Below are 14,216 nucleotides of genomic sequence, written 5' to 3'. Positions count from 1 at the left end.
GTACCGTAAATCACAGTAGTGCCATGGTAGATGTCTTAGGTAAATAGCCGGGCCCTGAGAATACAAGTGGTTACTAGTAAAATACTAGAGCCAGAAATATTGAAGAATATAAAGGGAATCGAGATACATTGGCTTCCAGGGTGACATGTTAATCATTTTCAAGTTCCCTTTCAACTTTTTTGCATCTCAAGTTTAAGCGTGCCTGAGCTTTTGACACCTTTCCAAGATAAGCGCTGTCGAGCGGGGCTAGTATCTGGATGGGTGACCTCACAATGTACGACTTGCCGTGTCAGAAACATAGCACCGAAAATTCCATTTTTAAGCTCAAAAATGCGAACTAAGCAAGGCACATATTTTGTTAGCCTGCTTTATACAAAACAATTATTAAAGTAAATAAATATTGATACAAAGTTTTTAGGAAGAGTAAAAGCAAGTTTTAAGGAAGTGTCGATCGAGAATGAAATATAATTTTTGCCATCAGCAACAACATTTGCGACGTGAAAACAACATAAAGTTTGAATTAAAATTACCGTCGGTGAATAACATTTTGGGAGGTTTTCGCTCCGTTCAATTTTTATATCGTACTTTTGGCTGCACAAGTAAATCGCAAAATCGAAATTGTCATCTAATTCAGCGGGCGTTGTGATTAAGTTAAGTTACCTTGCGTGTTTACTCGTTTAACATAGGATACATCTGTGTCAAAATGATGGCAAGACACCGGATTTTTGTTTTTGTTAGTTTGGTTTTTTTATCTTTCTAGTGTTACAAAGTTTGACAAGAAATGTGCGAATTCAGCATAAAGATCACCATATCCTAACTCTTGAGGTTGACCACTCTTTCTGCAAAGTCAAAAATTTACTCTCCTAGACGAGGTTATTTATCACCAGTTAATTCCATCGTTTTGGAAATAGCAGCTGCTTTATTATTCATCAGCGTCACAAATTCTTGCCGATTTTGACGCTCATTTTGTTGAAACCAAAGCATGCTTCCAACAAACCTGTTTATGTTCGTCAGTTATGCACGCGCTGCGGGCCTATTGTCACCAAGTACTTACACTCTTACACTCTTACAACCCGGTGACATAGTGTGTAGTGCACTACCACAAAAACGAAAGACGGACGTTTCTTGGTTAACAAGTACGTTGTTTTGACTCTAAAAGCGATTAACATTCTTCCCTTTAGTTCATTCAATGTAAACAAGAACCATGACACAAGGTGATCTCGTGCACCTTTGTGGTTGCCTAGCACGTGATCAATTACTTCCTTTTCATAAAACATTATGACTTTCCCCTTGATTCAGAAAAGTCAGAGACTGCAGAAATTTTAGTGTTTATACGATCGATTGTCATTAATCTTTCGTTGAGAATTCGAAATTCAGAGTTTTATAAAAAAAAAACACGTGCGCATTGCGTACGTGTGGCAGTGTAGTAGCTTGACATAGTGCTTTATTTCATAACTGTCAACTAAGGAGCGTTTTGTTCTACAGGAGATTCAAGTTGTCTTTGCGTAATATGTAGCTCTAATAGGACACAATATTGTTCTGGTATCGTAAATCATTATAGTGCTATGAAAGTAAATAGCCCCCTGAGAAGACGTGTAGTTAATGGTAAAATACCAAACCCAGATTCTTGATTGTACTCACGTGATAAGACGACCATGTTGGAACAAAAACAATAGAGAAATATAGCTTAAGTTTTGCATAATAATGGAGTCCAATTCCCAAAAGACTTCCCGCCGTGACGCACAAATGTAATCAAACAATAGACCACTTTCAATATATTAAAATTCAGCTTGATAGTGAGGCTTAGAGGACACAAGCAAAAGAAATGAATTGACCAAATGCAAGAATGGCCGCCAACAAAATATTCTTTTGTCTTTGTGTTAATTAGCGTAACTAGCCTCGTTTTACAGCCAAAATTCTTTCAATTTTACACGTATTAACGAGGCTAGTTAGGCTAATTAAGACGAGATTTTTTTGAACTTCGAGCATTGCGCGGCCAAAGAGACCATAATAATCTTTTGCCGCCAGTCAATTTTAGTTGGAATCACGTGTGTTTCGCGCCAGGGAATATTTTGATGGCCGCAATAATCATTTCGACTCACAAAAAGTCCTGTTCCCTGGCTCATTTCTAACCTTTGTCGGAAGGATATGAAGCATTTTGTGGTAGAAAAACCCCTAGGATGCAAATGGGAGATTTGCTTCGGTAGACTTGCCATGAGATGCGAACAATGCCGGCCGTTTGTCACAGAAGTTATGGCTGATTCTGACGGTTTGAGACGGTTTACTGTCGATACTATCTTGCCAAATCAATTCATTAAAGGTATGTAATTGTTTTACTTCTATAACCTAAGTTATTTCAATAACAACTGATACTTTAAAACTCTGAAATCTCTTTGAAAGGCTGTGTTAAAGCACAATGAGCGTAAGGGTCGAGCGTTAAGCCGGTCGAGCTCAACTTGCGTTCTCCAATTCATTGAGCGAGATTTTCCCTTGAGAAAAAAAAGCTCAAACGAGATTATTTGTGAACTTTATGAAACTGCCAACATTTCAAAATGAAGGTTTTGACTTCACCTGTTCTGTTGAAACCGTAATTTTGTTAGTTGTTTCAGCGTAAGCGGAATATACATCCTTGAGTTTTTATGCGTGTGGGAATTGAAAATAAAATACACCGTTGTGCGAAACCCATATTACTTACCTCGTTCTTGTCAGGCTACGCTGCAAAAATCTTCTTGTACCAAGGATTGCACGTCTTAATTGAAAGTTTCTAGATGTTCTGCACTTGATTTGAGCATTATTTGCTTTAAATGTATTTGAACCGGTTGTCTGATCTCGCCTCAAACTTGCAGGGTAGTGCATTTCTCAACTTTAAACATCGCCCTTTCAGCAAGAGATCTGCTTCCATTTGGTAAGTACTGGATTACTGATCATACTGTTATTTTGAACATCACCTCTGGTGCTTTCACTTTGCATAGTAAAATGCTTTTGAAATCATGAACTTTTCCAATCATCCGCGATTCCTTTGTGGCAGATATAATTGGTTAACGAATTCTTTATGGCAGCACTGTTTATCCGCTTTGTTGTAAGTTCATTGTATAGTGTACTAGACATATGTCACTACAATACAGAACGTTAAAGTGCAAGCTTTTCAGTGCTACCTAAATAAATGTGGTTTTGTTTTGAACCAGTTGCGTAATTTTAGTTTGAAAATACAACACCTCAATTTGTTTACATAATTGACATTCGAAACCACTTGCGTTCGAGCTTCCTTCACGTGCGAGCGTTCTTCAGCCTCACGGTTGTACTTTTCATATTTGGACAACAACATTCTTTGCCTTGTACATTATTTCTGGAAAGTTCACATCATTTCCAAGAATTTTTATTGCTCAAAAAACTAGACTGGCGTGTCGAAAGAGCAAAGCTGGTGAGATGTCCTGTTAGATGGTGTTGGAAGATGTACCACTGTAGCAAAAATATGTTCGTTCTGAATTTTCTTGTACCGGAAACAGTCATATATTATTTGTTAACGTCTTTGCTTTGCTCATTAATCCTGGAGTTATTTCTGGTTTACGTTGGCTCCTCAGCATTTCACCTAAACGAGTTTAATAGCAGCTTATCTACCACGATGAAATACTCCGCGCCAAGTTTTGTGCAAATATTTGAGTCCTGCCTTCTCTGCCATTATTTTGAAATTTCCTGCAGACAAACCCTTAAAAATTGTACTAAAGCTTATAGGTCTAATCTCCAGTTGTTCACATTCCTGTTTACAATGTATATCTGTCATAAAAGGTAGACTTGTTTTGCTTAATTGAACCACAAAACAGGTTGATTTCTTCCTCCTAATAATTCACTTATCCATGATTTTTGTTTTCCATCACAGGGGCCACTTTTATAAGATGAATACTCTTCGCTGTCTAGATGATGGATAAATTCTAAGACAAAAGGAATGGTTTCTGGTGGAAGTTTATGACTGTATTGGCGTCTTATTTTCGGAAGGGCTGCTCCTGGACCATACATCTTACTATAAAGTCTAGCTTTTGTTAATTCGTAGTCTGTTCATGATACTTCTTCTCCTCGACTGTTAGTAAACCTGAACATTTGCTTAATTTCCTTATTTGTGTATTGCTGTGTCACACAGTTCAACAGTTCAACCCATTTGGGACTTCCAGGTCTCTCTCTGGAGTAGCTGAGAGCTAAGCCCTCCATGATGTTAGCATTTGCATTCACTTTTTCCTGAATGGAATTTGAAAGAAGTGAAGACAATGGCTTGCTCCTTTTACTTTTTACTTTAGTAAGAAACACCTCCTAGAGAGTGAGGTTCGCATGTTTACAATCATGTTTCCAAAACATTGCTAAAGCCAGTATTCGTGCAAAGTACTGATAGAGGTGAAAAATATTGTGATCTTATTTTTTTATTATCAAAGGTAAAGGAAAAATGTCCTGACGTTGAATTAGTCAGTAATAATTACTGACTCTGATCTGATTATTAGAATGCAAAAAGAGTACTCTTCATAGCCTGGCTTAGTTTTCTATTTTAGGGAATAATGCATACAGTACAAACTCACATATAAGAACCAGGCTTTTAGCAAGGATTTTGAAAGTGGGAGTCCAAATTTTATGTGGGCCTTCGGCCCACATAGCATGGCGCCTGCGGCCTCTTAGACGTGATTTCCGCGATTCTGACAGCTGTAAACGTCTTTCAATTTACCTATTAAACCGCTGTTTTTCTTTGATAATTTTACTAAGCTATCCTTTCCTCAACTTACCTTGTTTAACATTGAATTATATTTGGGATAGGAACTCCAGTTGTTATGAAGAGTGATTGAAATTTGAAGTTGTCAAGCCATGATTTACACGAAAGAACAGATATGCGTGGCTTTGTTGGTCGAACTGCATTCTGGTCTACAATCTTTAACTATTCACCTACTATTAGTATTCCTAAAGCAATATTACGATGATTGGACATGTTATTACACCAAATGGCTATTTTGTTGTAATGCCCGCCAGATTTCGCTTGAACAGAGCAGAATACAATCAAGCGATTACAATAACATTTGCAGCCGTGAGATCGTCTTACCGAGTTGGAAGGCGCATGATCTTTGACTCATCCTCATAAATAATCGCCAACGTGCGTATTTATTATAGCAGCCGGCAAAGTAGCCTGGGGACGGTATGCCATGTTTTCAGTTTCGCGGCTTTGGGAGATTGTGTTCATCTTTTCATTACCAATCCAAATAAACTGAAAAACCAACTAGTAAGGTAGAATATGTATGGTAGAATTTTACCATGTGAGTTAAAAGAAGGAAAGTTTACCCCATCAAATTGGCCTTCAAGAATTTCCTGGCAGATCTGTTCATTTGAGGCACCCATGTTTTCAACTTCTGTTTTAAGTTCAGCCACTTTTTGCCTCGCGCAGTTTTAAAGTTTGTTTCAAATCCTCCGCTGAGTTCGCTTTGACGTCAGTTCATATGACACTGGGGCACAACCAACTTGATTTTGAATAGAATTGTTTGCAGACAGGGGCTGTGGAACACTTTTGTTTACACTGGGTGACAGCCTGTGCAACCTTACATAACATGCACCACAGCACCTTAAACTGCTTATGAGGGCCACACAGCCAAACTTTTTTTCCAAAAAAGTTTTCTTAGCTTCAGGGAACAAATCATCTACTGACTTTGGGAGATATGTCCAGGTTTGACCCTAATTAGATGCACGCGGATTTCAATAAGCGTCACGAAGTGTCCCCTTGCTCTTATCGCCAACTTCAACATCACTTGTGTCTCAGAATACAGACAATTTATGTCACAAAGTGTCCCCCAAATGCTACTCTTTAAGTGAAGATTAGCTGCTGCATTTACCCAAAGCTAAAAATAACGCTAACCTTTACCCTTACCTTATTGTTGAAAATAGGTAGCAAATGCTTAGACTTAAAAGGACACTTTGTGTTGGATGCCAAAATTGGGCGTGTATCTAACTAGGGTCAAACCTGGACATAAGTGGACTTTGGTAGTGACTTTAAATGTTTTAGCTTGTACAGGGGAGTTGTGCATTTGGATGCTGAACATCAGAGGCGGATAGTGGTATTCCTACAGGCTTGACATTTTTCCTCTAACATCATTTATGGGACGAGATTCTTCCTTGCTTGTAGGTTTTTTACATATACTATAAGTAAGTACTGATGAAGACATTGTTTACAATCTCTGAGGCTCAGCCGGGAATAGTCTCTTTCTTTTTTCTTTTTTTTTTTCAATTCTTCACAAAGATCAAACCTTCAATAACTCTTTATTTTAACTTTGATATAAGCTAGACTTAACTCTAGTGAATTGGAAAATAAAACATTTGTGGCAAATTTTATGATAAATTCAACTCAACAATCGAAATTGAAAGTTGACAATTGAAGCTAAGCTGAACACAATCTTAATGTGTAATTTTAAAGGGGGAACTGAAAAGGAAACACTTAAACACTGGGGGTCTCACGAACCTTTTTACGGAAGAAGTGTGCGGGAGATAAGCTGAAAATCAACTCTAAAGGAACCTATCCACGAATACTCAATACCTTTCAAAAAAAAAAAAGGACAAAATTACCTTTTGCAAGGTCTAGCGATAGAGTACACCGAGGTGTAACGACAACAGCAGTCCGAAAACGATCTGTAGGAAACCTAACTGAACCGTAACGCAAGTGACAGAAGCTGCTTCCACATCAACTTGACTACCTCTAACTCCAATATCAGATCACCGGTCACAGACAAGGCAATGACAAAAGAACTGTTCACAGTATTTTAATAGAAGTATAATAAGAATTCATCCTAGGTTTGCAATCTCAAGATAGTCCAAAAGCAAGTCTTGACACACTAATTCTAGACTGGATCTCTTATTAGCAGAGTCGGAGAACTCGAAATCTTACGGCAGAAAGATCTTTTCGAACAATTTGTGTACTGGTTATAACCTTGCAAGAAGGTTAAACTAAATACGATAAATTCACCGCTTCAAAACGTTTTTCAAAGCTTTACAGATCTTTCCGAAGTGACTGAATGAAATACCTGTGTAAAATGGTTGGCTAATCGCTTGCACTCAACACAACTTCTATGTGCTCTTCCACCGCGACACAATATGGCCGTCGGTACAAGTCCTGATCTGAAAGTAAGATGCGCGCAAGCTCTTATGGGATTTTTGGCCGCTGGCGTGCTTTATTGCTCGAAGTTCAAAAAAATCTCGTCTTAACACAAAAACAAAAGAATAATTTGTTGGCGGCCATTTTTGCATTCGGTCAATGAACATGTTCATTCAGTTTCCTTTGTTTGTGTCTTCTAGGCCTCGCTGCCAAGCTGAATTTTAATATATTGAATATGGTCTATTGAGAAATATTGAAGAAAATAGAAGAGGAATCGAGAAATATTGGCTTCCAGACAGACATGAAGTTTGCTTCAACTTCGTTTTCAAGTGTTTTCTCTGCGCGTCGGACAGCTTTTCTCGACAAAAGTCCTCTGTCCAGCGAGGGTAATGTCTGGCCGGGAGACCTCAAAATATACGCCTTGCTGTCAGAACTAAAATACTATTTTGACGCTCAAAATTCGAACTAAGCAAGGTACAGATTTTGCTGGCCTGCTTTATGCAATATTGATGCAAAGTTAAATGAATATTGATACACAGTTTTCAGGAAGCGCAGAACGAAGTTTTTAAGAAGTGTTGATCGGGAATAAAAAATTGCGAAATGAAAACAACATAAATTTCGTGCCGCGAATATAAAAAGGTACCATCAGCGAAAAAAAATTTTGGGAGATTTTGCTACTTTCAATTTTTCTATTGTACTTTTGGCTGCACAAAGAAATCGCAAAATCAAAAGTGACATCAATTTTAGCGGCCGCCTTTTATCAAGTTACCATGCGTGTTTAAGCAAAGAAAAAGACCTCACGGGACAGGACGTTACAAAATAATTCAACGTGTGAACGTGTGAGCCAAAGAGCCACTGCTAACACGACGTCAGGGTGACCCCTCAAATGGTTTACATGCGCCCCCACTTGAAAAAATTAACTGGAACGCTGCAGTTCAATACCACCCAACTCAGTGCCTTCTGTTTTTGTGTAATACGTACCACAGGCAACCCAGTTTACGCTCACAGAGAGTGTAGTTCTTTCTGGACACCATGTTGACTTTTTTCTCAAAACAGGATAACTCGAAAAATAGCCACAAACATCCTAATCGTTAAAGAAATACTCCTTTCAACGTAAACGTCTAACAAAACGTCTTTTCTAAGGGAAAAAGTATCAATTTCTTTAGATGCAAGGCAAAAAGATAGACCCTTACATAATAAAGACGTTTCAGCTGGTGTTAATTCTCTACTGGATAAATTAACTACTATTTGAAATCCATCACTAAAGACACGGCCGTTATTACTGTATTCCCCCATCCCATAATGTTTCAATACCAGTCCCAGTCCCACTCCTTTGATCTGTCGGTGAAGCCACTCCAGTAAAACACAATATGTCAAAGAGGCTTCATTCATTTATCGTTCCGTCATTTACTCATCAACTAATTTATTCGTTTATGATTCGTTCATGGATTCATTCATTTTATTTATTCGTTAGTTAGTTCGTTCATTTGTTCATTCATTCATTTATTCACTAATTCAATTATTAATTAATTAGTTTGTTTTTATGTTGTATATGCAAGGTACATATATTTAAATAAAATGAAAAAACAATTAAATACCAGTACAGCAAATATTCTTTTTCCTTTTTTAGGTGACTGGATAACTCACAGATTGGGTCAAAATACTCAGTAATCATGTTTGACTCGATTTTTATCACCATAGCAACAGTCCAGTGTTTGATTGCCATTACAAGCATCGCTGGAAACTTACTCGTATGTGCCGTCGTAACGCGTCGTGATATGAGGTACACAGTTGGCATCAACACCTTTTGATGGAGGGCTGCAAATCTACTCCATTTGTCAGTTGTCATTTACATTTTGGGCCATTTGGCAGTTGTCAGTTAACTGGCTGTTATTAAGTAATTGAAGACCTGAAATCATTCGTCTTTGACCCATAAATAAATTAATTTAAGTATATTAAATCCTTATTTCCTACTATTTCTTCACCATCATCCCAGGCATCTAAATTTATCAAAAAGAACTGCTAAAATTAATGCCTAATTTTCAATTTGCTCATTGATGACATCAGAGTTATGAACTCAACCAATGTACCTTACAAATACTGTCGAAAACGACCTCGTACTGGACCTCAGAAACATGGAAATGTAGATGCCATGTCGTGGTGCTCAAGTCGTCTTTGGAGTCAGTCTGGTATTCAAACACTTGTGTAGGTCGCTCATCACTAACGGTCATTGAGAAATCGATGAGTCTTCCAAGAAAGTTATTTGCCTCAAAGAACGTGTCGTTACGTGATGAAGTGCCAACTCATCTTAAGCCGAGTCTCTAAGGATTACTCATCGTAAACTACTAGGGAAAGGGTCCCAACCTCAATAACAGGTTCTTATCGGAGAACCCGGAGAAAACGAACTATCCAGTTTAGTGCGTCTTCGAAAACGTATTTACTCGAATAAGCGCCGACCCCGAACAAGCGCCGCCCTCAAATACCGCCGCATTTGGGACACAAAAGCAAGTAAGCACCGCGGTCCCAGTGCGGTGCTTATTCAAGGAATTTCTCCAAATTAAAAATGTAACTCTAACCCAGCATGGGGAATTTCTTTGCATCAAAACTGATGTTCTTCAGTTCAAAGTGATTTTCTTTTACTGCTCGTCCTTTAAGTAAAATGCCGTAAGATGTTGGGAACAATTTGCATAGAGATCTTTTTACGAGTAGTTTGTAGAACACAACGCTTTACTGATGCCGGTCATCTCATGATTGTTTACAACCTTTAAGATCATTCGGCCGCTAGTCGGCCCAAAGATAAGATTCAAATGGTTACTATCAAATGACGTTTTTGTTACTCTTCGTACAGATTTATATTTCTGTGTGGCCTACAATTTTTAAAGGAGTGCCGCCACTAGAGAAATTTAACAGACGCAGAAAAAATGTTTGCCCAAGTTCGTCCCAGACGGATTATGCGTATTACGCAGTTCGTCCCGTCTTTACACTAGACGGATAACATGAAAAACGCATATTCGTCTGGACGAATTATGCGTCTCTAATATAAAAACGGCCAATTAGTTATGGGTATGCAAGTTCGATGACGTTCAAATGCTGCATCGGAATCAAGACGATAGAAGCCAGCGATAGCTTTTAATGACGCCACAAGCAGACATTTCGTTTCCCCTATGACGACGGTCCTCAGACGCGTGGCCTTCATTGTAACAGATATGTTGGAGTCCAATTGTTAATGATTTTGACAGACTTATTAAAAAACTCACCATGACGGTTCAGTGCTAACACACCTGACCGCTGAACGGAAAATATTCTACGTTATAATATATTTTAACCGAAAAGGTTAGAAAAGGTTATCAAAAATAAATTTTAAACAATTATCAAAGGCAAAAGATTTTTTGGCGGTTCTCAGTGAAACCGACTATAAATCTCAGCTGTCGGTTAAAAAGGCAAGCAATGAAATACCGAGGGGTGTGGCAAAGTGGGGTAGGGAGGGTGTAGTGTTTAAGGGTTGACGTCTGTGAGTGCAAATATCCAGTTAAATCAAACATTTACGGAATTAAACTATATTTTTTGTGTCGTAGGACTCCTTTCAACTATCTTCTTTTGAACCTCGCCGTGGCGGACATCGTTTATCCTACCTTCTTCTTTGCTTGGTTCGTCTACCGTCACTCTGTTAATAATCCTGATGCAATGCCTTGGAATGCAATTTGCCTGGTGTTGAAGAGGTTGGCGTGGCTCGGATCTATGTGCTCCGTATTCACTTTGATTGCCATTGCAAGGGAACGCTACTGGGCTGTAGTTCATCCACTTTCAATTCAGCGAAAAGTCACCTGGCGACAAATGAAGGTGCGCTGATTATCCTGCAGAGCGTACACAGTATATACGTACAAAACTGATTAGTGGTCATTTGCGTAGGAAGATTTTTTTTACCAATGTCATTGTAATTTTCTTGCCACCCATACTACCGTCTTAAGATTACTCGCAGAAATTTAAATCAATTCTAATGCAAACAATTTCTTCTGATTTTTGTTAAAAAAGGAGACTGATCACGCAAATGAAAACACTCTATACTCAATAACGAGCAACTAAAAGGACTGTTGCTTCTCAAAAACCTGTTAAGTATTCAACAATTGATTTTCTTCTCTTTTTTTTCGAATCTTGCTTTCAAAAGGCCTTTGGGAGACTTAACATGGGAAGTATAATCAAATTTGAATGAAACAGGAGAAATACCTTAAAAACGTTGGCTTATTTAGGCAAATTAATCCGCTGGGTCTCTCATCAAATGAAATGAAATTTTAACTTCAAACTTCTGCTGTCAGTATTTAGCCCTTTCTCATTGCATTTCTAAGGCCTGGAAAGCTGACTTTAATTAGTGAATACTAACCTGTCATCAAAGAAGTTTGGAAAATACTTTGGATACCTTTCCAACCTTTCCCTTTCGAAGACTAATCAGTAGTTTAATTTCTTATTCCTGTAACTCGTTGTCTTTACATTTCCTTATGAACTTTTAAGAGTTCCATGCATCCCATCCTATAGGTAATCATCCCAGGTACTTGGATCCTTGCAGCTCTGTTAAGTTTCCGGGGATTCGTCATACAGAGCTTTGGAAGGGAGATCGCTGTAAGGTCCTGTGATTACTTCTGGGATGATAAAAAATTGCAAAAGGCCAGTTATCGGCTCATTACCTCTACGTTTGTTGGCATTTCATCCCTGTTATTGATTGGCTATTACTCCATCGTTGTGTACACATTGTGGTTCAAACGTGACGATCAAGAGGAGACATCATTTCAGCGGCAGGTATGAATGAAAATATTGTAAGACTTTCCAAATGGACACCCTTGTGAAGATAAAAAAGCCTCGGCACTTCTCGATATTTATGCATTATTGTCAAGGCCCACATTATAATTATAGGAAGCCAAGAGTCTGTCACCAAGAGAAAGAATTAGCCAAATTGGCCTAGCCCCCAGCAGCGTCAGAAGAGTGTCTGTTTTTAAACCAAGTTTTGTGAGAAAATAAATAATAAACCAAATCGGCTACCTCAATGTTTTACCCAATTCAAACCCTTTGGGAATAAAAAAAATTATCTCCAAGTATTTCAATATCATTTATTAAACAAATACAATACGCAAAGAATCTTAACTCCGGGAGATTTGAATTGGGTACAGCATTTGGTCTATTGGTTATTTTTTTCTTGCAAAATGGGTTTCAAAATAGGAACTTATCTGACGCCGATGGGGACAAACCTGATACCAGATTCTTACTCTTCGGAAGTGAACTGTTTTCGGTTCTAACTTGTCTTGGTCAACATTACCACATTTATATTGCTGAGTGTGACGATCTGGGAGCTGAGACCACTTTCCTTTCATAGAAATGTTCACTTTCGGTTTCCATCTTTGGCTCAAAAACGTCTCGCGCTGTTCCCTTTCATGACCCATACAATCTGAAACTTACTGATTTAACAGTTAAGCGTCAAGGTTATGACATGTCATGCGTATTCTCGACTTTCGAAAAACATCTCGGGGGTAATGTTTGTTCCCCGAAACAAAGAGACATGTTGTTGCTTCTCAGCATTCCACCTTGGACATGTCCTTTCAATTACACGATGTAACATCCGTCATCACAACAGTCACCAAAACAATGTTTCTGAGCTTGATGATTTAATACAGGTAGTTATCACAACAGCTAAAACCGAACGTTCCATCGGTTCTTCGACCTAAACACTGCCAAGTGCTGCTATTGTACGTGTCGTGTCACAGTTGTCAGGAGGTGTCCAAGATCTTTCACGTGAATTAAGATCTATTCTCACGCAAACGTTTTCTTTTGTTTTATAGTGATCATGCTGATCACGTGGCAGAAAGCCATCAAAACAATTTTTTTGCCATCATTAAACGTTCTGCAATGAAACTTCATCCCAGATAAAGAGAATAAGTTGAGTCATATTTTTTTTTACCCGTGGGAATGAATTCATCCCCGGCTGGAAGGTGACCCAATGCCCCTACGTTGAAGTATTTTCTTTATATTCTCTTTGACACTAATTTCAAATGAGGCTTAAAAGGTCAGCACCATCCTTTATCCAGCATTTGATCGTATCATCCTTTTTCTTACACAGGGTGTGTTGAAAGTACGGAAACGAGTGACCTTGATGGTTTTGACTGTTACTACACTCTTTGAAGTTTGCATCATTTCAGGCAGCGTACTTTGGGTTTTGAGGGATTTTGGCCTCTGCACAATCAGCAATGTTGCAATTCCCATAGTTAACACCACGATTGCTTTCAATTCGGCTGTCAACCCGTTTGCCTACGCTCTGATAAGCCAAAGATTCAGGGAAAAGATGAAAGGAATGCTATGCCATAGTTCATGTGCAAGTGAAGGAAATATCAAAGCTGGTCATCCACGAATTATCAGACTCCGCGCATATCCGGCAGGTTTTCTGGAAAACTAGGATCGGGGATCGAGGATCGAGAATCGAGAATCAAGGATCGAGGATCGATCATAAGCTAAACTAAAGCTTTTTTTATTTTTTTTAAATAAAGCAAGAACAATAACAAGTCTAGAATCAGTTGAGTGCACAGAAATTAAGACAATAGTATGATCCATAGTTTCACTTTAAAATTTAAATCAAAGACGCTTTGGTGAAAGCCAAATACGGAACTAACAAAGATTCCAGAGTACCTGTTTCCAGCGCTTGTGGGCTTGTTTCCAAGACTGACGTACAGGGAAACAACATCACGGGACGAAAAGCGTAGCCCATGATGTCAATAAGAAAAACTTTCCATCTGCTATATATGACGGTGTTTGTATAATTATGTGTATATATATGTGTGTGTGTGTGTGTGTGTGTGTGTGTGTGTGTGTGAACGCTGTTGGATAGCCAACGATGATGGCACTTGAGGAAAGGATCCAGCCGGATACGCAACGCTCCCTCCTAAGAAATTGTAACTTGCATGAATATATCGAACAGAAGATGGAGCGAACTTTTCTCGTATAATTAAAAGTCCCTTTATCGTACGTTTCGCCCGTTCGGGCTTCTTCAGCAACACTGTACAAGATAATGAATACTTGGAATAAAATTCGTAAAACTAGTCTGGACTTTTACATGTAACAAACAATGGAA

General features: G+C 38.5%; 1 protein-coding gene and 2 long non-coding RNA genes across 3 annotated transcripts in view; all 3 read left to right on the top strand.

Annotated features, from left to right (window-relative positions):
- The window catches only part of LOC138050638 (uncharacterized), a 17,362-nt gene extending 6,596 nt beyond the window's left edge, over nucleotides 1–10,766 (top strand). Inside the window, exons 2-3 of the long non-coding RNA XR_011132659.1 lie at nucleotides 8,739–8,891; nucleotides 10,684–10,766. This is a non-coding gene — a long non-coding RNA (uncharacterized lncRNA). The remainder of the gene's footprint in view (nucleotides 1–8,738; nucleotides 8,892–10,683) is intronic.
- LOC138050637 (uncharacterized) lies at nucleotides 2,028–5,093 on the top strand. Its single transcript, XR_011132658.1, has 3 exons — nucleotides 2,028–2,320; nucleotides 2,847–2,905; nucleotides 3,878–5,093. It is a non-coding gene; the product is annotated as an uncharacterized lncRNA (long non-coding RNA).
- A 77-nt stretch (nucleotides 10,767–10,843) lies between the features above and the next one.
- On the top strand, nucleotides 10,844–13,932 carry LOC138050636 (bombesin receptor subtype-3-like). Its single transcript, XM_068896944.1, has 3 exons — nucleotides 10,844–10,948; nucleotides 11,639–11,899; nucleotides 13,212–13,932. The coding sequence occupies exons 1-3, from the start codon at nucleotides 10,847–10,849 to the stop codon at nucleotides 13,542–13,544; spliced, it is 696 nt and encodes a 231-aa protein (XP_068753045.1). The 5' UTR covers nucleotides 10,844–10,846; the 3' UTR covers nucleotides 13,545–13,932.
- The last annotated feature ends 284 nt before the right edge of the window (nucleotides 13,933–14,216 follow it).

The sequence above is a fragment of the Montipora capricornis genome, chromosome 6, assembly GCF_036669925.1.
Source record: "Montipora capricornis isolate CH-2021 chromosome 6, ASM3666992v2, whole genome shotgun sequence".
NCBI classification, from domain to species: domain Eukaryota; kingdom Metazoa; phylum Cnidaria; class Anthozoa; order Scleractinia; family Acroporidae; genus Montipora; species Montipora capricornis.
Note: the sequence above shows the minus strand (reverse complement) of the source record. Positions and strands in the feature narration are given on the sequence as shown.

Coding starts and splice junctions, on each gene's coding strand:
- LOC138050636 (XM_068896944.1), top strand. CDS start 10,847: ATGTGCTCCGTATTCACTTTGATTGCCATTGCAAGGGAACGCTACTGG. Junction 10,949..11,638: donor TCACCTGGCGACAAATGAAG/GTGCGCTGATTA, acceptor CCCATCCTATAG/GTAATCATCCCAGGTACTTG. Junction 11,900..13,211: donor AGACATCATTTCAGCGGCAG/GTATGAATGAAA, acceptor TTTCTTACACAG/GGTGTGTTGAAAGTACGGAA.